Genomic DNA, 26637 nt, shown 5'->3' with positions numbered 1-26637 from the left:
TCTCTCTCTCTCTCTCTCGTCTCCTCCATTTGCATGGCTCTTCTCTGCATCCCCATCACTGTAGTCTCTACCTCTCCCCAGGTCCCTGTCCCCTCTTCTACCTCCCCTCTCAGCCCTCCAAGTCCTTACCATTGCAGTGATCTCATCGAAGGACTGCAGGTACTCAACGATCTTGGACTTGTGGGAAGGTTCCACCCGGGCAAAGCAGCAGGCACGGCGACAGGCATCTCGCTGCTCTCCCAGGGGCAGATCATCAAATTCCCGGCCTGTATAGGCTCGGCCTGTCACCTCCTCATTCTCCCCAAAGATACCAATGCGCCGGCAGATGGCAATAGCTGTGCCCTTGTTGTCACCTGTGATCATGATGACTCGGATTCCCGCATCACGGCACAACTGGATAGAGCCCATGACCTCCTTGCGGGGTGGATCCAACATCCCCACTACCCCAACAAATGTCAGATCCGTCTAAGGAGACAGAACAAAGGGAGATGAACTCAGGCAGAAATGCAAGAGGAAAAGGAGATTGGAAGTGATTCAGGACAGCCACGGGGAAGCAAAAACCCCATCCTCAACAGTCCATCTGAAAAATGGCTGGAAAATTAGCACACCTTCCTGAGAACCCAGATTCACTAGAGGGACAGGATGAGCATGAAGATGGGAAAACGGGGATAGGAGGTATGACACAGGAACACAAAAGTGAAACAGAAATGTCACTTACCTCCAACTCTGTGGTTTAATAGTCTCTTGGAGGGTGGGTCAAACCAGGAGAAAGGTGAAACATGGCAGGGGCGGGTCACTAACTCACCTCGTATTCCATGAACTTGGCAGAATCATCCAGTGACATCTCTTCTCGCCTGGGTGGAGCATCTCGGGTAGCCAGGGCCAAGCATCGGAGGGTATCCCGGCCTGTGCCCCACTCCTTGATCACACTCATGATTTTGTCCTTCACTGGCGTGGTGAGTGGCACTCTGGTTGTGCCAACCCGAACATAATTACAACGGTCGATGACCCCCTCAGGAGCACCCTGAAAGAAAAGGAAACCTGCACTCTTCCTCAAGAAGATAGCCCTGACCACCTCGACAGTCCAAGGGCTGGAGGACAGTTGGGCATCTGGTAAAAGAGGGGGGACTTTTCTCTGGTCCCAGGGAGCAGTTAATAGGCCACCCTGGTTTCTAACCTTGACAAACATCTTGTTTCCTACAGCAGCTCGAGAAGATTTGGCTGGGGAACAATAGACAGACATGGACTTCCTGTCACGGGAAAACTCCAAGGTGAATTCTTTCTTCATCAGCTGGCGGATCACCTGGAAAAGTGCGGGGAGAAAAAGGTGGGGTCTGAGTTCAGATGGAGATTAGACATGAATAGGAAGAGGGTGAGGCAGCATCACGAAACAAGGCCTATTACACTACAGCCAAAAGAGGCCTGGAGACCACAACCCAGCAGTATCAGGGTAGAACTAAGTTTGATCCTTCCTATGGGGATTTTTTTCACTATAGAGAATTTCCTCTCCCCGTCCTAGGGGTTTGTCTGAAGCACCCAGAGAAGCTAAGTGAATTCTGAGAGGAACACTACTAAATTTCAGAGATGGGATTTGAAGCCAGCCATGTACAAATACCACAAGGCAATGATGCCTCTGCAGACAGGATAAAGTGGGGGAAAAAATCCATCACTGAATCAGCATCACGTCTCGGTTAGAGCACCACATAAACAGGTTAGAGCAGGCCAGATAAGAGCCATAAAAGTGCCTTAACAAATTAAGAAGATGACTTAGGAGTAAAAGTGAAAGGAAATAAGATTATTCAGCCTGAAAGTAGGAACTGATTCGAGAAATAATGGTACTCCTGCCAAACATCATAAAGAGTGGAGACCAACTCTGTCCATCTCAGAGGGAAATGGTCTTTAAAATGTACTATGAGAGGCAGAAAGGAGTTAGAAACAATAATGGTAGTTCATATTTCTGTGCCCTCTAATGCTCTCCTCACAATGGCCCTGTCAGAGTAGACAAATATTATTATTCCCAATTTAAAGGATGGCTGCACATGAAGTAAGCACTGGAGCTAGAATTCAAACTCAACTGTGACTCAAGTCTTGTGTCCTTCCTATACCCCACCCCCATAGTTGAGGGGAGCCTCTCAGACTCACAGAGTTGCAGGCATTGGCCCTCTCCACCTTGGAGAGACTTCTCACATCTGTGTTGAAAACATTCATCTTCTCCACCAGGGTGGTGAGTGCTGTCTCTGTAGCCTCCCCGACCTTCTCATAAACACCTTTGGACTGATGTAAGTAGAAGTAATGGTAGAAATGGTTAAAAGAATATTTTCCATTCACATGCACACACACGCATATACACACACAGGAGAACAAATACAATTCCTACTAATGCTTAGAGAGAGAGAGAAGGGAGATGGAAACATACCATTTCCTCCTATCCCACCCCCCAAACTAGGAAAGGGTTCAGCTTTTTCCCACTTTTTCCTAGGATTTCCCCTTGTCCTGTCTGGGTGGCAATTATTGAGTAGGAGTTTGGCTTGAGAACAGAAGGTATTCATGCTCCTCACCTCATTGAAGTCCAAGGAGGAGTCATTGCAGAGGGCACAGATGGTGGCCAGCTCCACCAACCCATCGTACTGACCTGCCCGGACTGGCTTATCGTTCTTCAAGCTGTGGGGGTTTGGGGAGGAGCATGAACGGGAAAGACAGAGGGAAAGGGAAAGGCAGAGAAGGACAGGGAAGAGGTAGGTTGGAAAAGCAGTGAACAGATGGTCAGAAAGGGATAGTAAAGAAAAGTGGTGGGCAACCCATGGAACATGGGATGGGATAGGTAGGACAGAATGAGTCTGGAGGGGAAGGGAAGGAGAAGACAGAAATAGCAGAGGAAGGTAAAAGAAACAGTGATTGAATGTAGGGCCCAGAGAGAGAGAGATGCTAGTCAAAAGGGTTATATGGAAGAAAGACAAGACTGAAGAAAGGGAAAATCTGGGGTTGGGTGGGGAGTGAGAAGGGAAAACTTGGCCACTTACACTTCACCCTCAGGGGCATAAGTGGAACCAGTGATGGCAAATTCATTCAGAGAGCAGAAATCCCCATCTATCTTGTCAATGACAAACATCTGCAGAAGGGAAAAGGAGAGAGAGAAAAATAAGAAAGAGTCTCCCTCAGATCTGATTAGGTAGTCAAGGCTGGATACAGTCAGAAAGATGGGTGATCTTCACTATCTAGACAGGTATCTAATTCTTGGCATCTCCCTTTTCTCTAAATGCCCTAAGTTCACTCCTAGAATCAGACATACAACAAAGAAGTTACTTATCAGTATTAAGGGGAGGCTAATTTTCCTAACTTCTTCCCTTCCCCATATTTCCCAGACTAATGGTGATATGAGCAGGCATGAGTGTGTGTCTGCTTTTAGCTTGCCTTCAACCTCCCCCACTAAATTTCCCTCAAGCTTTCCTTACACTCTATAATCAGGGCAAGGATGGAGTCTTATTTATAACAGTGAGTATTCTAAAGTTAACATTGGTCTATTCTGTTTGCGAAGCTGAGTCAGGGAGTGGCCAGTCTGAGTGAGAGCAGCTGGGTTGAGAGGGAAAGGCTCTTTCCTTCTACAGAGTGAACACAGAGAAAGGGTGACCTAGGTTGACTCTGCACACCCAGTATCAGTGCCACCTTCAGTTAACTCTTTGAGCTTTTTCAAGACCAAAATAAATGGTTGCAAGTAATAAAGGGTGAAGTGGGAGGAGCACTAATCTGACACCGGATCACCTGCTGGGAGGTCAGGGTTAACAACACTCCCAGAACCCAATGGGGTTCTGTCCACTGACCTTGCAGACAGACATTTGATTGGTGGTAAGAGTGCCTGTCTTGTCAGAACAGATGACTGAGGTGCAGCCAAGAGTTTCCACAGAGGGCAGGCTCCTCACAATTGCATTCTTTTTTGCCATCCGGCGGGTGCCCAGGGCCAGACAGGTGGTGATGACAGCCGGCAGACCTGGAGGTCAGATGAGGGGATAGAGAGTGAGTGGAGTCCCTGGAAAGGGCAAGTCATGAGAGATAATAGGAAAATAGAGGGCTTGCTGTGGTGCCATCCCAGGTACTGGGGACAAGTAAGTGGTCGTGCTAAGACGAGACTGGACAATGAACCAAAGCCGCACATTAGGGAACAGGTGATGTTCTTCCACTTAGGGCCAGGTGGGGGCGCAGAGGGACCAGCTAAGGGACAGAAATCGGGCAGGCTGCCAGAGTGATGGGGAAGCAGAGGGCATAAAAGAGGTTTCTCACACCTTCGGGAATAGCAGCCACGGCCAAGGCCACAGCTATCTTAAAGTAGTAGATGGCACCACGGAACCAGGAGCCCCCGTGGACAGGGTCGTTGAAGTGGCCGATGTTGATGAGCCACACAGCCACACAGATCAAGGAGATGACCTTAGACAGCTGCTCCCCAAACTCATCCAGTTTCTGCTGCAGGGGCGTCTTCTCCTGCTCGGTGGCTGCCATCTGGTCCCGAATTTTCCCAATCTCTGTGCTCACGCCGGTGGTTGCCACAATACCTACTGCCTTTCCTGCTGCAATGTTGGTGCCCTGGGAGGTGGGGGCAGGACACTGTTAGCCGATGAGGACAGCACCATTGCCCATTCCCCACAGAGGCCTCTGATCTCACTGGGAAGATGCAGGGCTGGTGAGGATTTCCTCAAATCCCACCACCTCCCACTCCCCAGAGGGACAGCTCTAGCCAACTGCCGACTCTGAGGAGCTCACCGAGAAAAGCATATTCTTCTTGTCTTGGTTAACAGCTCGTGGGTCAGGGACAGGTTCTGTGTGCTTGATGACAGATACAGACTCACCTAAAGGGAAGGCGCAGGAGAGTTAACCTGCTTCTGTTTCATCCTTCTGGTTTGATATTGCTCCTTTCCTCCCAACGGCCCATTCCAAGGAACATCATTCTGTCAGAGCTCCCTCCTTAAGCTCAAACGACTCCAGGAATTAAGAAAACTTGTCCTCTCTCCCAAGGACTCCCACCTGTTTTCCATTGCTAAGGGATGGGTCATGGTTCAAGCATATGGTTGAAGCATACTCTGGTAGGAAGACACCCTTGCTTAAGTCCTGGACTCCCTCAGCCTGAAGAGGGACTCCTACCGATCCCCTGCCCTTCCTCTTCCATGGAGAAAGAGATTGGATAGGATGATGTCTAAGCTTCCTTCCAGCTCTAAAAGACTATGAGAAACAGGGTGTTATCTCCTAAATGATTTGTCAGGGTCCTTTGAGGTGTAACAACATCCTGGCTTTCCTCCACACCAGTTTTTTAACTGAGAGAAGTAGACGTTTTAGAGAAAGAAGACAGGATGAAGTCGAAATATCTGCACAGAGTATAATGAGGTTTGGAGTGGGGGGTTTGAATGTAAGGATAGATGAATTGAGGGTAGGTGAGGAGTTAACACTCCCTCCTCCTCCCCACACCTCTCATGTATCCCAGTAGACCCCCTGATGTCACAAACTGGAAAATTTTGGGAAACACCAAAACAAAGGACAGTGGCCACCAGAAACTCTGAGAAGGACCTAAAGTCACATATCATTTTCCCCTATGCTGAGGGTTTCTATCCTTCTGTGTTTCCAAGATTTTATCTTCCTCCTTCTTCCTTTCCCATTCAAAGATCTCATCTCGTCTTCCACCTAGTACAACCTCTCACCTGTCAGGATGGACTGGTCAACCCGAAGGGTAGTGGATTTAATGGACAGGATACGGATATCTGCAGGTACTTTGTCACCCACTGTGGAGGGAAAAAAAAGGTCAGTTGGAGGGAAAGCTTATTTCTTTACTCCTAGAAACTATGGGAGGAACAAGAAGAGGAAAAAAAGATGTATTTAGGGACAAAAGGATGACTTATGGGTAACAAGATGTATACAATGAAACTGAAACTGTATACTATGACCAATATCCAGGCTACATTTGTAGCTAGGATAAGAAATATTTGATGGGAAAATTTTTTTTCTTGTATTAAATATCTCTGATAAGGGTCTGAAATCCAAGGTATATAAGGAACTAACATAAATAAATTAGACTAAGAACCATTCCCCAGTGGTCAAAGGAGATGAACAAACATTTCTCAAAAAAACTGGAAACTATGGAAAACCATATAAAAGATTGTTCCAAATCACTCATAATAAAAGAGATGTGAATCAAAACAATTGTGAGGGTTCACCTCATACCGAGCAAAGGCATGGATGATTAAAGATGTAAATAGTCAATTTTTGAAGTATTATGGAAAGATGGACACTTGTTTGGTCATTTCAGTTGTTGTCTAACTCTTCATTGACCCCATTTGATCTTTTCTTGGCAAAGATTCTGGAATGGTTTCCTCCTCCAGCTCATTTTACAGATGAGGAACTGAGGCAAAAAGGATTAAGTGACTTGCCCAGGGTCACAGAGCTGGTTAAGTGTCTGAAGCCAAGATCTGAACTCCAAAAGATAAGTCTTCCTGACTTTGGGCCCAGTACTTTCTACATTTTGCCACCTAGCTGCCCTATTGACAGAGGTAGGAATTGGTCCAACCATTCTGAAGAGCAATTTGGAATTATGCTAAGAAAGTGACTAGAATTCCTACATCCTAATATGTCCACAGCAAGGCTCATATCCCAAAGAAGTCAAAAATAAGAAGGTCCCACTTATACACAAATGTTGATAGCAGCATTTTTTTATGTAGTGGCAAAGAACTGAAAATGAAATAGGTGCCTATTAACTGGGCAATGGATAACTACATTCTGGTACATTCATGTTATAGAATATTACTGAAGTATAAGAAACAGTGGATATGAATATGGAGGAATATGAGAAGTCAGATGAACTAATGAGGCCAAGTCAAATGAGTGGAATCCAGAAAACAGCATATACAATGACTACAACCATGTAAATGGAAAGAACAAAAGAAATGAAAGTTTCGTAATTATACAGACTTAACTTGGCCCTGAAGAAAATGTATGAGAATATGCTTTTAACTGTGATGAATTGCTCTTTTCGCCTCCATATTTAATTTTTAATTTTACATTACATTATTTACATTATATTGGTTCTCTGAATGAGGGAAGGATATGTATCATATTAAAAAGTGTCAATTATATAAAAGAGGATAGGATATACATATATAGGATATATACATTTTTAGTGTACTGCTTCCTTATTTAAATATATATATATATATATATTTTTTTTTTAATATGGAGGCAGTACACTCAAAGGACCTGAGGGTGGACGCAGAAAAGGACAGAGAAAGAAATGAGAGGGAAAGAGGAAATCTAGCCAAGTAAAAGTGGGAGGAAAAAACAGGTGAAGAGATATGCAGATGAGCTTGAAAGAGAAGCTGGGGGAAAGGAGGGAAAAAGTCATGAAAGAGGGAAAAGGAAACAGGACTAAGAAAAACTTGAGAGAATGGGGAAAAATCAGACAAGACAAGATAAAGTGGGGGATGGCAGAAAGAGAAAATAGTAAAGAGAGGAGTAGAAATGGGATGCCAGGAAATAAAGTAAGGGGGAAAAGTATGATAAACTCATCACTTTCCCACCTCTGTGCCCTCCCAGGTCATTGCAGCCTGAATTCCCACTCAGCAAGGGTCACTTCTTCCAGGAAGTCTTCCCTGATCCCTTCACTTGGAAATAACTTTCTTCCTCAGATTGCAGGTAGAATTTGATTTTGAACCTCTTTAATAGTTATCTGTGTCTTACCTTCCTACTAGAGTTTATGGGATTCTTAATCTTGGGTCCCTGAACTTAAAAAAAAAAAAGCTGACATAACCGTTTCAAATATTTTGTTTTCTTTGTAATCCTGTGTATTTTATTTTGTGCATTTAAAAACATCATTATGAGAAGGGGTGCATAAGCTTCAGCAGACTGCTGAAGGGAAAACACAAAAGAGGTTTTTCTGTCTGTGAGCTCCATTAGGATTAGGACTATGTCTTCAAATGTCCCCACTGCCTAACACAATGCTCCACATGCGGACACAGTAGCGATTAATATTTGCTAAATGACTGACTAAAAGGATGTGGGACAGAATTACAATGGGATAGCAAATGATGAAATAGAAGTAAGCAAGATTGGGAACAAGACCACCTAATGAGGTTAGGGAAGGAAAAAATGGAAAAAAATAAGCTAATGGAAGAGAAAGTTGGGATAAAGAAAACAGGAGACACTGAGGTAAGGGAGGAAGATAGGGAAAGAGAAAGCAAGACAGAAAAATGAGGGAGGGAGGTGAAAGAAGAAGAAAAAATGAGAGAGATGCACATACACAGACTGGGACTAGAGACTGTTAGCTCAGAAGTAGGAGAGACCCATGAGTATATCAATTAATACTAGGAATTCAGTGCTGAACAGACAGATGTCATGCTGTGCAATGACCTCTCCAATTGAAGGACCTTTTAGGGAACAGAAGAACATTTTCTGGGACCTCAGCCTAAAAAATGTGATCCTTCTGCATGGTCCTTGGGGGAAGGATACATCCTTACTCTCCTTCTTTCCATTACTGGGGTACAAGAAAGCCACTCCAGTCATCCCTGGGACCACCCCTCCTGAGGACAGAGGAAACAAGGGAGGGAAGAGGCTGGCTGATGTCGGGACACCCTGTCACCCTACCCCAGGCAGTATTTATAGATAGTTATGGTCCTGGCTCCAAACTGTGTTGCGGCTGTGTTGGGGCACAGGAGGGAAATCCTGAGCACCCACCTCTTCACTTGGCTCCCCTCCCCAGAGTCTCCATACTCTCATAACGGGGTACTGGTACAGAGAGCGCATTTATATATGTCACCAGTGCCTCAGGGATGGAGGAAAGCCCTGGGCAGAAGTGCAAATATAAAAACCGCTGAAGGGGACAGAATCCTCGTAATCTTAGCCGCCTGGCCCCCACCCCTCTCCCCAGTTAGGCATTAAGTGTCCCTCGGTTTCTAGGAGGCGGGGACACTCTTCAAACTCCCTCCCAACCCACCACCCCTCCCCCCCCCACCAACGCTAGGTCCCGTGCTCTCTCCGTCGCCCATGTTTTCCATACATGGCCGAGGGCTTGATCTCTCGGCCACCCACACTCCTTCCCCTCTGAGACTCCTCAAGGGCACTAAGAGGTCAAGATTTATAGCTGACGAAGCTTGGGGTGGGGGAAGGAGAGGGAAGCTAAGCAAGAGGTGGGGGTGATGGGGCCCATTGGCAGGGCCCTGGGTACACCTGTTGCTAACAAGTGCCGGGTGAGGGAAGGGAGGGCGGGCAGGGAGTTCTGCTTTCAGCAACAGGGACAGGACTAGCTGTTCCTGTTGAGACTCTAGAAGGGGGCAGCTGCTGGGGGGCGCTGATGAGGGGGAGAAGACTGAATGCCCTGGGGTGACCCCCTTAGGAGTCTGGGAAGGAGGAGTTAAGTCTTTCTACCTCTGCTTCCCAACCTCCTCGCACCTCAGCCCCTCCATCCTAACACTGAAACTCCGCTCATTGGAGACACACGCAGATGAACAAATTCTCTCTGTACACGCATCCACTCATATGCAATTCACAAGGCTCCCCCATGCCCTTCCTCTCCTCTCTTCCAGTCTCAGGATGTAGAACTCACCAGCCACCTCCACGATGTCACCGGGGACGATGTCCCGGGCCTTAATCCGCTGCACAGACTTTCGGTCAGCCCTGTACACTTTGCCCATCTCGGGCTCATACTCCTTAAGAGCTTCAATGGCATTCTCTGCGTTACGCTCCTGCAGGGGGACAGTACGGGAAAGAATGGATGGTCAGCAGGGACCTCAAGAGGGAGGAAAGGATTATAGAGTCTCAAGCAGGAAAGGAGGGAAAAGTAGGGATCTGCAGGGGGTGGGAAGTGGGGGAATCAGGGAAGAAAAATGGGGTAGCCTATAGAAGGAGAAGAGTTATAGCATGGATTGTCTGAGGCATGTGAGGGGTATCATTAATGTTATCTGGGAAAAAGAAAGGAATAATAGAGCAGTGAATAGTATTAGTATTTGTGGGCTGCGGGGACAGAGTGGAAGATGAGAAACTTTATGGGGATGGCAAGAAATGTCGATGGGAAATGGTTACACAGAACGAGAGTGAACAAGGAGTGAAAGGGAGAGAAAAGGAACAACCAAGGAGGGCCAGGGAAAGGTCAGAAAATAGGGAATAGGAAAAATGGTCGGGAAGAAACAGAGTCTTTGGTGTTTGAGTGTAAGAAACCAGAATGGAAGGAAAGATGCCTGCAGGCACCAGCAAGAAAGGAAACACATAAAATGAGGGAGTCAGTGTTGGGAAAAGGGAATGTTAATGAGAGGAGGGCAAAAAGGCAGGGATGACCCCTTAAAGGTGACAAAATAAAGAGGGAATAAAGAAACAGTACAGGGTACCACAAACAAGGGGTGAGGGAGGAGGTGGGGGTGATCCTGACCTGCCAAACCCCAACAATGGCATTGGCAATGAGGATGAGGAGGATAACGAAGGGCTCAACAAAAGCTGTGATGGTCTCCTCACCTTCCTCAAACCAGGCCAGCACCTGTGGGAGGGAGATATAGTCAGTGAGACTGCCCCAGAGAAGGGTGAGAAGTAGAAGGGTTAATTAAATGCATACCACCAATAGTCCCAGTGGTGGAAGGAGGACTACAGATCCATCCTCACACTCACAACCATCCAGAGGGCTGCTGGGCACATTCACACACATCAACGTGCACTAGAGTTCACCTCTTCCATGCAGACACACTTGTTCACAGGCAGTGGGGAACCCATAACTCATAGCTATGTAGGTTTTTTAAGGTTTAAAGTATTTGCCTTATATCAACTGGGGGAGGTAAATAGATATTACATTTACTATCATCCCTATTTTACAGCTGAGGAAACTTGAGGCTCTGTGGGTTCAAATAATGATTCTTGTGGTTCCACAAGTGTCTGAGGCTAGATTTGAATCCAGGTCTACCAAGTTTAACATTCTTAACACTATGCCTCTCAAAACAGACAGACACACGCACAAGTGTACAGATGGATGATTTATTCCAGGTCCCTGTCATTCTCTATCTACACACTTGGGTTTGATTTTCTGTTCTGCACAGAGACCACCTAAACTCCCCAGTCACTCCTTCCCCACAAACAGGAAAAATGTTTTGCAAAAATCCTACCCATTTAACAGGCACTGCGATCCACCCCGATGCCTGAGCCCAACCCCCTCAACCCCAGCCCAGGATTTAGGGGAGGAGGGGGGCTCCAATTTCAAGAGAGCTGTGTGGAGATAGGATTACTGGGCCTCGTGCACACACACCCGGCCCCAGCTGTTTTCCCTGCCCAGCGACAGCTCCAGCAAATGTCAAGATACAAACTTGAGAGTGGAAAAGGAGAGCCCTGACAGCCAAGAAGAAAGGGAATCAGGGTGAGGAGGGAAAGGGACCTGGAGGACGAATTTCCAGGGGGCTGAAGGGATGATCAGTGAGCATGAGAGGGAGGGAGGAGCTTCTGCGTGACTGGGGAAGGAACAGGAGATGTGACCCTAACCAGGGATGTGGTGGAGGACCGGAGGGCAGGGGCGAGCTGGAAGCTAGAGCCAAGGGAGAAACAGAGAGGGGTTGGGGAGATCTGGGGAACGGCAGGCTGGGAAAGGAGATGCCAAGGTGAGGGCAGAAGGTCTGAAGAGTGTTTCAAAAAGGAAAGAGATCGAGGCTGGAGGGACGCCAAGGTCAGGGCTTTTGCAGATTAATCTGAAGCCCTAGAAAGAGATCTGGGGGCTGCGGGAGCCAAGTGAGGCTGCAGGGAGCCAGACCATCCCGTGGGGTGTAGACCTTGGCCGTGGAGAGAGTGAGAAGCTAGGGGCCAGTCATTTGTAAAATGAGGGCTTGGGGAAGCTAGGAAGAAAGGATCCAGGGGTGGAAGCCAGAGCGCAGCCTAAAGCAGCACCACTCATTCCCCGACCTGCGCTCCCCACTTCCCCTCCAGCCCAATCAGCGTGGAACGATCGGGGACTCCCTAGAAGCCTCAGCCTCCCCAGAGCATGCCGGGACTGGTGCTAGCTAATCAGTCCGTTCTGCGGACCCGGGAGAGTGGCTGCTTCAATATTATTTTTTTTAATTTCCTTCACCTTTTAAGAGGCAGGCAGTGCGTGCATTATGGAGAATTTTCCCAGGCAAAGAGGCCCAAGTCTAAGGGGAGGGGGAGGCACCCCCAGGCCTCCACCTCACCCTCTGTCTGCAGCCCCACCATCCATCCCTACTCCTCCCCACGGGTTCCTGAGCAGATCCTCAGGCTTCCCTCAAGCCTGCCCCGACCCCGCGGTTGATGAGGAGTCTCGGCTCCCAACACTAAAGCGGAGCGCCCCTCCTTCCTTCCATCCCCATGCATCCTCCTTCTCCTGATATAAAAGCTCCGCGTGAACCGGTGCAATGATTGGTCATCATTATTTATGTAATGTATTTCTCCAGTACATGTAATGATGTTGATGAAAATAATAACACCTTCCCACATAAGATTTGCACAGCACTTTTCTCTCAACAATCGTTATCACCATTTTTGAGAGAAAGAAACGGGATTTGAGAGGGAAAGGAATTCTATCACTGTCCTTCCCTCACTTCTCCCTCTCCCCCAATTTTTTCTGTCACCTCATGGAAAGCGCCCCTCCTCCCATGGCTCCCTAACCTTCTTCCCCCATTCTCGAGCCATTTGTTGCACTTACAAAAGATATGCAGGCAGCCAGGAGAAGAATCCGAACGAGGAGGTCTTCAAACTGCTCTACCACCAGCTCCCACAGGGACTTGCCTGGGAGAGGAAGGCAGGGGAAGGGAGAAGATTGCCACATTCAGTGGGATAGCGATCAGCAAAGACAGAAATGCTGGATGCTTGGGATTAGGGATAGGGAAGAAAAAGGCTAAGAGATGTAGGGCGACAAAAGAAGGCGAGGGCTGAATCTGAGGGCCTGAAGAAATCAAAAGTTCCCAGCCCTGAGCAACAACTTATTCTAAGGGGTAAGAGGCATACCTCAGTGGAGAAGAGGGGAAATTGGGTTTACACCTCTCTCTAGAGGAGGGTGTCATTTCTTCTTTGGTGTCGTGTTTTTTTTTTTTTAGGGGGGAAGGGTGTCAGAAAAGGATGGACAGTGAACAATGGCAGAAATGAGAAGCTCTTCTGTCTGGTGGACTTTAAGGAGGAGGGCCTATAGACAAAAATGAGAGGGCAGAAAGAGAGGGTAGGGGTGGGGGTAAGAGAAGGGCAGGGAGAGATACAGGATTATTTGACTTACCTTCTTCTGCAGGGAGTTCTGGGATAGGATTGGGAGAGAAGAGAATAAAACAGTTCATTTAGGATGAAGTCCCTTCTGCCCAACATTTGCCCCACTCCCAGAATGTCACAGGCAAAGTGAAATACTAGGGCAACAGAAAGTGAGACAAGCTACAGATACATCAGAGCCTTGGAGATGCTGCCCCACCAATTCCCTTTTCTCTTCCAGAATTCAGTTGTCCTATTCCTCAGGTTTTTTCCCAGAATCTCTAGGGGAAAGGGACCTTATTGAGGAAGATGGATAGTCAACTTCAATTCCAAATACTCACCATTGGGTCCATACTTCTCTAGATGTCTTTTAACTTGGTCAGGGTTGAGGCCAGAGTTCTCATTCACCCCAAAATAGGCCAGGCATTCTTCTGTGGTCTTGGAGTGTGCGGCCTCCATCTTGCTCCCTTCTAGGGGCCAGGGGCCGGTGCCTTCTTTCTAGGGGGTCTCTTTCACACGTGGGGGATTTCCTTCTTAGTCTCTCCACCTGCTTATCTCTGTCTGTCTCTCTTCAGCCCCCCTGATGGGCTTGTCTCCCCTCCACGCAACTCTGACCCCCGTCCAACCTACAGGAGCCGGCCACCCCCCCAACCCCCAGCTGGCCCTTATGAGTGAGTTGAGGGGGTGCCCAACCCCCCCACCAGGCCCAGGATTGGCTGGCTAGGACCCTAACAGGAGGGGCCAGAAGAGAAAGGTATTTTTGCTGACAGAGGGGGAACAGTGGGGCTGCAGCCTGAGATGTCACTCATAAGGCCAGAGTGGCCCCTGCCCCAGGGAAAGAGGGGGCAGGGGGAGACTGAGACTGTCTCCTATGTTTCTCATCTCCCAAACTTACTTCCCCTACTTGCTCTCTCCATCAAGTTCTAGCTTCCTCAACCCAATCTTATTCTTTTCCTTTCTGACTCCCTTCCTGCCCTCCTATTCCTTTTCCCCTTCCCCTTCCCCCTCACCCCACTTGTTCCCGTCATCACTATTCCCACCTGGACAGCTCAGCCTGCCCCTATTGCCCTATAACTTTCAGCATCTTCTTCATCCTAATGAAATAAAGGAGAAAACACATAGAGACTGGAACCAAGAGATCAAGTGAAGGGGCCAAGGAAATCTAAGACTAAACTAGAAGGAAGATTGTCCATTGCGGGATAGAAGAGAGCAACTCTAGAGGGGCGAGTGGAAATGAGGAGGGGAGAGGGTCAAAGGGACAGGGCAGAAGGTGGTAACCCTACCCCAGGGAGGGGGGCAGCAAGAGCCATCAACATGGGATTTAGTGTCCAAGTGCTGGTGAACAGAGCCAGGACTGCATGTACCCCCTGCCAACACCACCTCCCCACCTGCCCTCCTAAAGCCACAGGAAACACAAGGCCCTGCTCCACCATTCCTGATAGGGAATCCCCCTCCTCCCCAGGAAAATGGGATACCCGGCAACAGGGGTAACTCAAGAGGCTACAAAATGTGCTGATGGCACAGAGGGGAGAGACTTATGGTCTGAAGGTTTAGAATGGGGGTGGAGACACCTTCCTAGACAAGGATGGATAGAAACAATTATTCCTTCTCAAGCCATGGTTTCCTCCACACTGGCAGGTCTTGACCCAAAACCTTATGGCTAATGTACAATTCTTACTACTATGACCTGACTGTTGGTGTCAGTCCCAGGTGAGGGTTGGAAAAGTTAAGACAGAAGAAATCTAGGGTCAGTGGAGAGCAAAAATAATGGCTATATTGTGCTGAAGGGTTGGACAGAAACCTCAAGAGAAATCAGGGTATTCATGGAAGATAACTAAATTAGGCTGGTATAGACAAAGGGAATGGGTGTGGGTATGATTGTGGAGGGTCAGATCTGGTGAAACAGGGACAGGTGTAGGGAAAATCATGGGATTTTGAGCTGGAAGGGACCTCGGAGACCATCTGTTCCAACCCTCTCATTTTATAGATGGGAAAACTGAATTCCAGAAAGATGTCCACAATCACACAAGTAATAAGTGGCAGAGCTGAGCTTCAAACCCAGTTCTTCCAAATTCGTGGGTTTTTCCGCTACACTCCAACTGCCTTATTTGGCTGAGGGGAACAGACCAGAAATGAGGGGATGATGGAACAAGAAGCAAACTGAACCTTAAAGAGAAGGGAGCAGGAGGCCCTGTTGTCAGGTGCCAGGCAAGACCCAAAGACTGGGTTCGAAGGCACAAGAAGTTTCTGAGCCCTGGATTCAGTGTCAGCCTCCCAGGAGTGGCAGCTGCTCTGAGCCAGCCCCCACCCTTGCCCCAGGGTGGAGCGTCTGGTTACCACTAGGCAACTGCTGAAGAATGGGGGAGGTAGGAGGGGACCTTGGGGATAAGGAGAGAGTGTGAGTATTGGGGGCTAGTAAGGAGGGGTGGAGGAGGGGGGATGAGGAATAACTGAAGGAGCAAAGGGGTGGTAGAGCAAAGAGGGGATGAGGATTAACCAGTGAAGGGTTAGAGGTGGGAAGGTCATAGAAAGGGAGCTGTGACCTTGGGCAAATCACTTCCCTGTGCCTTCATTTTCCCACTTGTTGAATGAGGATGCCAGGCCAGTTGATTATTCTTTTAAGGTCCATTTTGGCTCTTACAATCTAAAGAAAGGTACAGGGTGCAAAGAGCCCAAGGAAAGGGGACTCCCTCACTGGGGAAAACCAGAGTGCTTGGTAGGGTGGGGGTGGGGAGAGATTTAGGAATGCTTCCCTCTTGAACCCTCCACTACTCTGCCTGGACTGGAAGGGCAACCTCCAGGGTGAGGTGAGGACATAGCTCTCCTCCCCCTCCCCTTTTTCACAGCTTTGACTGTCTCTCCTTCACAGCTGAGTCCTTCCCTGACCTCTGGGGGGTGGGGTGAGGAATGGGGGGATAGGAGATTGGAGTGTGGGGGTTCCACAAAATGGGGCTGTTATGTGAGAGAATCACACCCACAGGAATCAGGGGACTTTCAGACCTATCCCGTGATCCCATGTTATCTGGGTCGAGGAGAGAGGTGTGAGAGGGCAAATTCACCATAACCTAAGCTACTGCTCAGTCTAGTTTTTCCCCACCCTGGTTGAGTGACAGGGGCCACTGCCCGTCTTGAAGGAGCAAGAGTGACCAAACATGGAGAGGGGGGGAAAGAAGAAGGGAGGGGAGAGGGAGAGAAGAAGGGAGAGAGAGGGTGAGAGAAAGAGAGGGAGGGAGGAGAAAGGAGAGTGAGGGAGGGAGAGCGAGAGAATTAGAGGTGGCAAAAAGCATTATATAGCATATAAAAGAGCACAGACTCATACTAAGGGACAAACCAGAAAGGGACTTTGAAGTTAATTGAGTACTAATCCAAAGCCCTAAGTCCCCTAATTTTACAGAAAACTAGAGGCTCAGGAAGGAAAAATACTTTAATCCAGTATTGCACCAGGGGAGAACAGAGTTGTCTCTCAAAAATATGGAGAAGGAAAATGATTTAGAAAATAATTCTTTTCTGAGGATGGTCAAACTGGTTTCTGATTTGAGGAAGGCATTCTCACCTTTATCCCTAGGGCTAGTAGAAAAAAAGGACTCTGTCATCAACTCCCCTTATCACCCTGGCAAATAACTCATTTCTGCACCTCAGTTTTCTCATCTATAAAATGAGGGGGTTGGGCCAAAATTCTCAGGTACATTTCAGCTCTAATATCCCAGAGTCTGTGAGGAGGTGCTAAGGCCCAAAGTTTAGAGAGAAGGAACAATTATCATCCAACATGAGAATGCAGGAGGAAGGCCTTTGGATCCTGTGTGCCCTCCATTCCCTGAGAGTCCCCTTTAGCCTTACAAAGGCAATTTTTTGAAGACCAAAGGGGTGGGCTGGGAACATAATTTGTTTCTGGTCAGAGCAGGTCTGAATCAGACCCTGTTAATCTCTGAGATGGTGGAATTCTCATACTCCCCATTCATAGCACCAAGATCCTGCAACTTTCTCCCTGGTTCCACATGGGTTGGTTCCACCCCTCAGGTTCCCCCAACTGGATGAGGGAGCCCCAAAGAAAAGACCAAGTGGGAAAAGTCATCAGCCTTCAGCCAGCTCCCTGCCCAGGGCACACTGCAGATTCCAGCTGTCTCCTGTCCATCTCCTGTCAGAACCAGAGGCTCAGAATAACAAGGTCACAAGAGCCTAGGGCCTGCTGGAGGAGGGGAGCTGGGATAGAAGAAAAGGGAGTGGCAAAGCCAAAGGAAAGGGAAGAATACAGGGCTGGAGCATCCCATTAGGCCGGGGAATGGGGCAGGAACACAAGACAAAAAGACAGAGGTGAAGGGCAGAACTGGCATAGCAGAGGGAGGAGCTCTGGAATACATTTGGAGATGGTCCTGGGCGGCTAACATGGTGTGATTTAAGGAGCAGCAGGCCTGTGTTTAAATCCCAGCTCTGCTCTGATTACCGATCTGACCCTGTGCAAACCATTCACATTTTGGGGGCCGTTCACTCATCTTTAAAACCAGGGGGTTTGATTGGATGGTGCCTGCCAGTTCATTTTTCTCTCTCACATATTTTTAAATCCAACAATCCTCTGAAGTCCTCCTGGGGCTAGAGTAGCGAGGAGGGCCAAGAGCGCCCTCTTTTGGAGAAATGCACCACCAAAGCTGGGAGATGCAGAAGGGTCCTCACAACACCATCTAAATCTAGCCCCCTCATTTACAGAGGAGCAAATGAGTCGAGTGACTCCCCCAAGTGTGAAGGTACCACACTTCACTCAGTAGCAGAGCCAGGATGCAGATCTCCCAACTCCAGGCCAGATGCCTCCACGCCACACTGCGATGCCTCCTTTCTCAAGAACCCAGAAATCCTGACCTTTTTAGCTTAGCTTAATGGTTATTACCTTTGACCTCTCCCAGAACAACCTATTTAGGGAAAAAGGAGTCACCCTCGTCCCCTGGCTCTACTTTACAGCTTCCAGTCGAGCTGGAATTCCAGAATCAGGATGTGAAGAGTTGGAGGGGACTTGAGATGACTAGTCTGACATGGGAAGTGACAGCCACAAAGTGACCCTGGAAGTGGCTGATCCAGGACTCAAAAGTATCTACATGTGCACCCCCTGAGCCAATCATATTACCATCTCCAATTCCATTCTGTGATATAAACACTGGGCCAAAGACCAGAAGAGAGCTGAGATAAACCTTTTTATTTATGTTTCTCCATTTCACTTAAAAAAAAAAAATCCTTAATGTAGCTGATACAGCCCCTCCCCAATACATCACAGAGAGCTGTGAGAGGTACTGGAGAAATGGCCCACAGGGGGCGAGGCTGAGCACAATTGGCCCACCCCCAAAAGGAGGTAACGGATCCAAGTCCCCTGCCCAGGGAAAGGGGCAGCTTGGAGTGTGTCATCTGGAAAGTTACTAATGGCTCTGTCCCTCTGTCCCGTACCACTCCCACCCCCTAGCCAAACAGGGGCAAGGGAAGCATTTGTACCTCTCTGGGGAGGATCTGTCCTGGGTCCTGACCCAGGGCCAAGGAGAAAGGAGAATTGGTTGTGTGGGGCTATTCATCCTTATAGGAAGGAGTATTGGTTATTGATGGCTCTGGAGCGGACCCCTTCCTCCCCGGCATTCCCTGGCTGCAGCTGCAAGAAATGCACAAAAGGGGTCACTCCCACCTCCCCACCAGGGCCCTCTAGCCCTGAGGGCTCCCTGTTCAGGGCTGTGGCCTCCTCAAGCTCAGCCACAGTGCCTGGCTCTCCTGGGGTCCCTCCACTGCCTGCCTTCTGTTCCTCTGAAGCTTCTGATGCTTCCACCATCTCTTCCTCTTCCCCAGGGTGTGCTGGGTCTGCCCTCGGATCAGGGTCAGGAGATTGGGATGGGTCATGGGAGATGTTCGGTTCTGGAAAGGGTAGGAGGGGAGGTAACTCAGGTAGAGCACGTACGATATGACTTAAGTCTTCTTGGCACCCCCTCCCTTTGAAATCCATCATCCTCAGGACCCAAGTCCCTTCATCCCACACCTTCCAAACCCTCTCGTGGAGGATGGAACATGGGGAGGAAGCACACTTACACACAGTCACTCGCTCCGATGGGCATGAGGGTGGAAGACGCGTCGGGGTAGCAGCGATCTCCCTCACACACCCCAGCTCGGCTCCCTGCCCGTTCCCTGCCTGAGGGGGAGTGAGGAGGGCACAGACAGGACAGCGGGGGGTTGGAGGAGGGTTAGGAAGGGGAAAGATGAGGAGCAGAGGTTTGGGTAAAGGTCATACGGGGTAAGCACATGAAGGAGCAGACAAAGCATTGCCCAGAAGGGACAGAGGAAGAGAAAGAGAGAGGAAAAAGTAGGGAAGAGTGGAAGCAGAGACAGACAATGGGCAGAGGCTTTGGATGGAAATGAGAATGCACCAATCCCATTCTCACCACCTCCCACCTCCCCCCTGGTGTGAGCATCACCTCCGAAGGGGGAGGAAGGGAGAGCGGCTGAGCACCTCTCTGCAGGGCACACTCACTTTCTTTGCCACTCCATCCCTCCCTCCTTCCCCTCTGAACATGCTCCACCACTTGCACAGGACAGCTTTGTCCTCTCTGCTCATGCCTCAATTCTCTGAGGAGCAAGAACTTTCTCCCCTGCAGCCCTGCTTACCTTGCAGCCTCTGGGAGGCCACAACATAGCTGACGAGGGTAACATCACTGGAGCCCCCAGACTCCAGGGGAATGGGGTGGACCCGGAAATGCTCCAGCATGTCAAAGACCGTCTGGAACCAGAGGTGCTGCACCCGGCACTGACCATCCTCATTCAGGGACAGACGAAGGTGCTGGGGGCCGGGATTGGGAAGGTAAAGACTGCTTTCTTCTTGGGACCTGTCATCTCTCCTAAACTACCCTTTCCCCTGGGATCAAAAATCTTTCCCCCAACAGTTTCCCATGTCCCTGGGAACCTCCTATTTCCTGAACTCCCCCTCTTTCTTTGAACTCTCTTTCCATGGGATACTTCCCTACGCTAATCTTCTTCCCAGGACACTACAGCCTTCTCCCCTGAAGCTTTCCTTCCTTCCACGGGGCCACTCACCTTGGCCTTGCCCTGGAAGTTGAATGTGAGGACATATTCCCCCCTCCTCGTCTCACTTTGACGTACCAGGAAGACACCATGGCTGCCAGCACCCCCTGCCAATACTAGCTGGGCAGCTTTGAGGCGGGAGAGGGTCCCATGGAACCAAGGGTACTCTGAAAGGGGATGGTCCCCATCACCTCCATCTGACTCCCCCTGGAACAGGAACGAACCTTCAGGAAGGAAAGAGTGGGGAAACCAGGGCGTCAGGGAAGCCTCCCCCATCCCTGAGGACAAGAGTCTTCTGTACTGAAGCCCTTCCCTTGTGTATCTTCCCCTTCCCCCTAGTTTAGGGACCCACAGTCCCTCAGATCTGAAAGACTCAAGAGAAGGAGTTTAGTTACGAAGAAAACTAGAATTAGAAGTAGTTAGAAAGACCTATAAAGCAAAGACACACATACACATACCCTCCTCTCCATCCACATGTATATATGGATATATACATTAATACACACACACAAACATACACATATACATGCACACACATACACACCCTGGTACCTGTGGTGTCTGGAGTGTCCGGAGGAGGGTAAGGGGCTGGTGGGGGGTAAGTTGTCCCCACTGGTGGCCCCTCTTCAATAGGGACTCGGGGGGGCAACTCTGGGGGCAGTAGTTCCATTGAATCAAAATGGGAGGCAGCAATAGAAGCAGAGCTGGGGGAGACAGAAGCTGAGGGACGATCTGAGAGGCCCCCATATGCCCCTAAAGGAAAAACCAAGAGTGCAAGGAAGACTTTGAGATTCAGCACCCTCCACAATCCAGTCCACTCCCTAATCACGAAAAGAAGAATCTTTCTCCTTAGGACACAAAGAGACAATAGCTTCCTAACATCTCTCTGTGACTCAAATTTCCTCCTCAAATCTATCCTATAAAAGGTACTGGAGAAATATTCTTAGAACATACCATTCATTACCAAACTGCTGCTCAAAACCCTCTACTGGCTCATTTCCTAAAAGATAAAGACTGAATTTGGCTTAACACTGAATCCAATCTACTGGACACTAAACAAGTATCTCCATCTTAGAAATAGAAGAGACCTCAGAAGCCACAGAACCTGACAATTTACTGACTGCTGATTAACTAAGCTAGGAAAGCAGGCCTTCAAAAATTACAACACCTGTCTGATTAGTCAGGAGATCTGGGTTCTAAGCCCAACTCTTCCTCTTACTAGCTATGTTACCTTGGACAAGCTACTCCTCTCTGACCCTCAGTTTCCCTGCCTGTAAAATGAGGAGGGTGGACTATAAGATCCCTTCTAGCTCTAACATTTCATGATTGATATCTAGTTGACCACACAAAAGTTGCCCCCAAGGGTCTGGCTTCCCTGCCCTCTTGCCTCACCCTGAGACAGGTGCTCGTTGCTTTCACTAGGTCCCAAGGGCAGCTCCTGGCTGGGCAGACTCTCTGAGTGGTTGAGGCAGGATAGGTCCAGGCTGTCTGTGTTCTCCCTGGTAGAGAATGAAGTGCCAAGGGTAGACATCAGATTGGGTATCAGTGACACGGAAAATTTCAGGGAAAAGAAGAAAGGGAAGAGTCACAAAGTGAACTGAGCAGCATTAAGCACCTTTCCTACCACCTCCCCTCCCTTGCCTCCTCAGGTCCCTCACCCTGGGCTCAGGCAATCCTGTAGATCAGACACCCAGGCCTTCATATTCAAGGCATCAGCTGTCTCTAGGATGTATTCCATAGAGCCCTCCACCTATGGAGGCAAGGTTAAGGCACTTCAGACAGGAAATGGGGCAAAGGGGAGGCCAAAAAGACACTGAGAGCTCCCCAAGTCTTCTTACCCAACCTCAATGAAAAGAACATTCTCTCTATTTCCTTTCCTCTTGCTTCTCTTCCCAAGTAATTTGATTTGTGTGTATATGCATGTATATGTTTGTATTACATATGCGTGTGTTTCTATGTATATGTACACATATACATATACAATATCTGTGAAAAGAGAGAGGGAGAGAGAGAGAGAGAGAGAGAGAGAGAGAGAGAGAGAGAGAGAGAGAGAGAGAGAGAGAAGCCTAAACTTCAAGAGAATGTCTTCATTTTTGGGGAAGAGAGTACCCTGGCAACAGGGGTCATGAAACCTTTGTCACAGCTTCTAGTCCTTGGACAAACTGAGAGCCTGCCCACTCTGCACCCATTCTCCCTTCCCCCTAAAACACAAGAATCATATTCTTTGGAATGGGTAGTAAAGGAAGAATGAAAATCCCAACAGCTCTGACCTTAACCACAAAGGTGTTCTCCTTGTCAGGCATCTCCAGGGCTGTGGTTGTCCGGACATCTGTGATGGTAGAACACAGGATGTTGATCCGGGGCCGGGATGCCTGTGGTAGAAGAGGCAGTAGGAGTCCCAATATTCAGGCTCAAAAACAGTCCTCCACTGCCCCAGGGGGAACCTGGCCTCCCAACTCTTCCCACTTCACCAAAGGGGTGTCAACACAAGCCCAATGGCTCCCTGCTCTACCTTTTAAGTAATGTGGAGGTGGCAGAAAGACTTGATATCACCAACCTAGTCCTGCACACTCAACAAGTGTCGAGTTAGCAAGGTGGGTCCAAGTTTCAAAAGGAAAAAAAAAGTAAAAGCCTGTAGGCTTGTAAACTTCTGGGGTTCTATCTGCAAGGCTTCTACATTATTTATCCCCAGTCATACTTCCCCTTCTCTCTCACCTTAGGTGGGATATAGAATTCCAGCCGACTTCCTCCTCCTCCTCCTCCTTCCCCCTCACTCCGAAGCAGCAGGCGACACTTCTGCCACCTTGGTGGTCCCCCACCCCCAGATGAGGGTCCAGTTCCTCCTCCCCCTCGACCTTCTCCTCCACCAACAGCTGCCTCCTCTGTTCCCATGAAGCTCAGTAGCCCCTCCCTTTGTACTGTCCCTGCCCCATCCTTTAAGGGTCCCCCTCCCCTACTTAGTCTCAGCCTCTCAAAGCGGTGTGTCCATCTTTCCCCAGGGGATGTCCCACCGCTAGCTGGCCCCACATTGGTGCTACCACCCCCACCAGAGGAGTTGGAGTTGCTGTTTCCACCCAGGACAGGTGGTCCAGAGGCAGAGGTCTCCAAGGGTCCCACTGGAGAGGGGGGATCACCAGCTCCCCGCCACTGCAAGATCCCTCGGACTGAGCCTCGTACTGAGCGGCCCACAGAGCGGAGGGAGAAACGTTTCTTCAGCTTAGGTTTTGAGGAAGATGAAGAAATTGAAGAAGGGAGAGGGCCAGCCAGGTCTTCAGAGGATCGAGAAGGACCCAACACAGTCAGAGGCCCACTGTTCCTGCAGCTTTCCAGGGATGGGGTTTCCGTTCCAGGACTCAGGGGAATTGGACCAGATGATAAAAGGGAACCTGAGGCCCGGGCCACCTCTGCCTCAAAGTGCTGCAAGAAGAGCTCAGCAAAACGTCGGGAGAAGGCTGCCTCAGCCCCAGGCCCTGCATATTGGGGATGGGAAGCCAAGTAGAGGCGGAAGCGTCGGGCAAAGTCCAGGGCTGCCGCCCGAGCGTGGGATTCACAGAACTCCCGCCAACTTGGGGGAGGTGGTGGTGGTGGTGGTGGCAGAGGGGGAGGAGAAGGGGAAGCCCCATCCTCAGGGGAAGGGGCACCATTCATGATGAGCCAGATGAAATGGAGAGTGGGGGACCCAGGGGAGGGAAGGAAGTGGGGGGGGAGGCCAGAAGACTCAGGGTCATCTGCAGCAACTGTGGAAGGGAAAAAGAGGCACATATAAAGGAGTCAGTATTAGGATTAGAGTTTACAGAGAATAATTTCTAGACCTTTCCCCAGGTACCAGAAATTCCCCAATTGTTCCACCCCCACTGAGAAACCATTTACTCTTCCATACTGCATTCTGTTCACCTCATTCCTCTCTGATTCAGAGAGATTCAAGAAAGTCCTTTAAAACATGTTAGTTTCCTTCCCATATTCCAGGTTCTTACACCTTTCAAGCACTGATAGGTTTTTCCAACCTCCATCTTTCCTGCTGTGATCTCAGCCCACATTCTTTGGCTTTGATCCCAGAAGAGTTAAAGGTAAGCTGGTCACCACCCTCCAAAAAAGAAAACCCTTTAGAGATATAAAGCTTCCTTTCCAATCACTTCTCTCTCAGGAATAAATCAATCCATCCAATATCTTACTCCAAGGGTCCCTAACAGGTTGGCAATAGGCAGGTGACTGCTACCTTGTTTCTCTAAGGCTCACTGCCATTTTAAGCATTGTGGTATGAGGGCACTGCCTTGAAGGCATCATTCCCACACCCACCCCCTCCTTCCATCAAAGGCTCAGTAGCTCCTACCATAAAATGTTGGGTACTACTACCTTACTCCTTCCTCTCAGTCACAAGAATAAAAGGAACTATGAGAAGGCTGAGATTAACTATTTTCTATCGTCATGAAGAACAGAAGAAAGCAAAAGGGGCTAAAGGTTAGACAAGTTGTGAAAATTAGCACACAGGCCTTTTAGTCCCACAGCCCTGAGCAATTGGACGCTGGGAAAAACAAGGCTCAGCACTGAAAGCCACTAATCCCGGGTTTCTTCAGACCAGACTCATGGCCACTATTCACAGCATGGCTAGTCCACTGGAAGGGTTTTTAGAAAAATTTCTGCTCGGCAAATAATAGCACTCCCATACTACTTTATGATTTCAAAGCATCTTCACTCATGGTCTTCCATTTGATCTTCACAGCAACTCTACAAAGATGTTAACCAGCCGCTCTTGCACCCATTTTATGGGTAAGAAAACAGACTCAGAAGGTCACAAAAGAGGTGGCTGCAAGTTGCAGCCATGGCCAGAACCTAGGGTCCTCTGACTCCTAGTCTAATTCCCTAAGACGGGAAGTTCTAAGCAAGGCGAGGCTTAACACCAAAACGAATTTCCAAAGGCAGACATCAGAAATAATTTCCTAAATCCAGATCTCCACGGACAAGTCTGGACTGAGAGCAGCCTTAAAGCAGTCTGGCCTCCTGGGCTTCTTATCTCCTCAAGGACTCCTTCCAGACAGCAAACCACCCCTACTCTGGCTGGCCATTCCCCGACGAACAGCCTCACATTCCCTGCAGCCCCCACGCTTTCGGTCGCCTTTGACATCTATCCCCGGACCCTGACTCGAGGAGACAGACACACAAGAAACAGTCTCCAACTGCAATGAGGTGCCTGGGAACGACGAGGTTCGTGCACGCTGAGGGGGAGACACCCAAGCATGACATGCCTACTCCCTCCCACCCGAAAACGGGTATATTCCACACCAACAAGGGGGTCCCCCCAAACGCCGCGGCTCCTTCAGCCCAGCTGCTCCTGCCCACTGGCCCCGACCCCCGGCCCTGCAGCGGTGAAGCCGCGGGCAGCCCTGCTCCTTTGCCCAGCTCCAGCGCTCCTGGGGGGAAGGGGGGCTCCGGAGAACGCCCGGCTTTCCCTTCGCCCGTGGACCGCCTCCTTCACCTCCGCCCATTGCGGCCCACTCCACCGGTCTCCCGGGGGGTGCTGCCCTGGGGGCACTCCCCCAGACCCCGGCCTCCGAGCCCGGCCCCGCTCCAAGACCTTCGGCCTTCCCTCCAGTCCCAGGCCCGGGAGAGGGGGGAGGGTCCGAGGGGGGGAGAGGAGAATGAGGAGGGGGGTTCCGGTTCCGGTCCCACCTGCATCTCGGTCCCCGCGGTTTGCTCCGGCGGCAGCAGCGGCGGCTCCCGCTCCCCTCCCACCCCCAACAATCAGTGACCAGCGACCAGCCAGCTACTGCGCAGGCGCCGGGACCCCCTTTCCCATCAAGAAAAAAAAAAGACCATAGATAAGCCAGCGGGGAGAGAAAGGCACGTTCCCTTCGACTTCCTCCTCCTGAGGCGTGGGGATCATAGAGATCGTTCTTCCAGGGTGTAGGAATAGGGGTTCTTAAATGTACAGAAGGAGGAGGCGCTGTGAACACTTTAGCGTCTCCACCAGTCGCCCCTCTGGGTGGGACATCCCCTGAGACATCCCACGGAGATGGGTTAGTCTAGACTAGGACTTCCACTGCCACCTCCCGTAAGGAGAACGAAGGAGGTTGGCCGGTCAACCATAGAGACGGTGCCTCGAGATAGAGTATCCCAAACAAATGCAAAGCTAAACTACCACTAGGGGAGCGTGAAACCAGAGAGAACGGTGCAAAGGCTGGTTAGAGGTCACAGAGGGGTCAGGTGGCCTCCTAGAGCGCCGGATCCTCCGGTTCTCTGAAGAAAACGACAGCACCCCCTGGGGGAGGGATATGGGAAGGCTGAGGTGACCTTGAGAAAGAACTCCCACCTCCCACCTGCGGAGTCTGGAATATGAGTTCACGTTCAGTGGTTTTCAGTCGTGTATGAGTCTTCGTGATCCCTTTTTGGGGTTTTCTTGACAAAGATACTGGAGTGGTT

General features: G+C 49.6%; 2 protein-coding genes and 1 long non-coding RNA gene across 11 annotated transcripts in view; 1 reads left to right on the top strand and 2 right to left on the bottom strand.

The window, feature by feature from the left end:
- Positions 1–13843, bottom strand: part of ATP2A1 (ATPase sarcoplasmic/endoplasmic reticulum Ca2+ transporting 1) — a 17479-nt gene extending 3636 nt beyond the window's left edge. For both annotated transcript variants that reach the window (XM_069063947.1, XM_069063943.1), the window contains exons 1-15: positions 13524–13843; positions 13217–13234; positions 12653–12735; positions 10391–10495; positions 9572–9710; positions 5682–5762; positions 4753–4838; positions 4278–4575; positions 3819–3985; positions 3021–3109; positions 2559–2661; positions 2143–2274; positions 1178–1303; positions 806–1024; positions 130–465 (exon numbers count right to left, since the gene is read on the bottom strand). In XM_069063947.1, coding sequence (XP_068920048.1) covers positions 130–465; positions 806–1024; positions 1178–1303; positions 2143–2274; positions 2559–2661; positions 3021–3109; positions 3819–3985; positions 4278–4575; positions 4753–4838; positions 5682–5762; positions 9572–9710; positions 10391–10495; positions 12653–12735; positions 13217–13234; positions 13524–13641 — 2100 coding nt within the window. In that variant the 5' untranslated portion in view covers positions 13642–13843. The remainder of the gene's footprint in view (positions 1–129; positions 466–805; positions 1025–1177; positions 1304–2142; positions 2275–2558; positions 2662–3020; positions 3110–3818; positions 3986–4277; positions 4576–4752; positions 4839–5681; positions 5763–9571; positions 9711–10390; positions 10496–12652; positions 12736–13216; positions 13235–13523) is intronic.
- LOC138142922 (uncharacterized) lies at positions 11205–12446 on the top strand. Its single transcript, XR_011163562.1, has 2 exons — positions 11205–11359; positions 12070–12446. It is a non-coding gene; the product is annotated as an uncharacterized lncRNA (long non-coding RNA).
- Positions 13844–18349: 4506 nt separating the features above from the next.
- Positions 18350–25686, bottom strand: SH2B1 (SH2B adaptor protein 1). 8 transcript variants are annotated; one of them, XM_069063961.1, is made up of 9 exons: positions 22936–25684; positions 22491–22592; positions 21879–21970; positions 21613–21719; positions 20773–20973; positions 20299–20444; positions 19807–19978; positions 19234–19333; positions 18907–19062 (listed from the first exon to the last, which is right to left on the bottom strand). In XM_069063961.1, the coding sequence occupies exons 1-9, from the start codon at positions 23980–23982 to the stop codon at positions 19044–19046; spliced, it is 1986 nt and encodes a 661-aa protein (XP_068920062.1). In that variant the 5' UTR covers positions 23983–25684; the 3' UTR covers positions 18907–19043. The 8 variants fall into 8 exon arrangements, 6 of the variants coding, with proteins under 6 accessions (XP_068920113.1, XP_068920062.1, XP_068920071.1 ...); XM_069063970.1 differs by having other exon boundaries at positions 20233–20444; positions 22936–23957; XM_069064003.1 differs by having other exon boundaries at positions 20233–20444; positions 23178–23315.
- Positions 25687–26637: the final 951 nt, after the last annotated feature.

Source organism: Petaurus breviceps, unplaced genomic scaffold, assembly GCF_028583685.1.
Source record: "Petaurus breviceps papuanus isolate PSGF00001 unplaced genomic scaffold, PetGlider_PUasm1.0 138, whole genome shotgun sequence".
NCBI lineage: Eukaryota > Metazoa > Chordata > Mammalia > Diprotodontia > Petauridae > Petaurus > Petaurus breviceps.
The sequence above is the reverse complement of the archived record's forward strand: the minus strand, read 5'-3'. Positions and strand labels throughout refer to the sequence as shown.

What these genes read in the sequence shown, in the direction of transcription:
- SH2B1 (XM_069064012.1), bottom strand. Translation starts at nt 23,868, where the DNA reads ATGAATGGTGCCCCTTCCCCTGAGGATGGGGCTTCCCCTTCTCCTCCC. An exon ending in AGAACACCTTTGTGGTTAAG is followed by an intron (nt 21,971 to 22,490) that starts GTCAGAGCTGTT and finishes TTGCCTCCATAG; the next exon opens with GTGGAGGGCTCTATGGAATA. An exon ending in CAACGAGCACCTGTCTCAGG is followed by an intron (nt 20,974 to 21,612) that starts GTGAGGCAAGAG and finishes TTTTTCCTTTAG; the next exon opens with GGGCATATGGGGGCCTCTCA.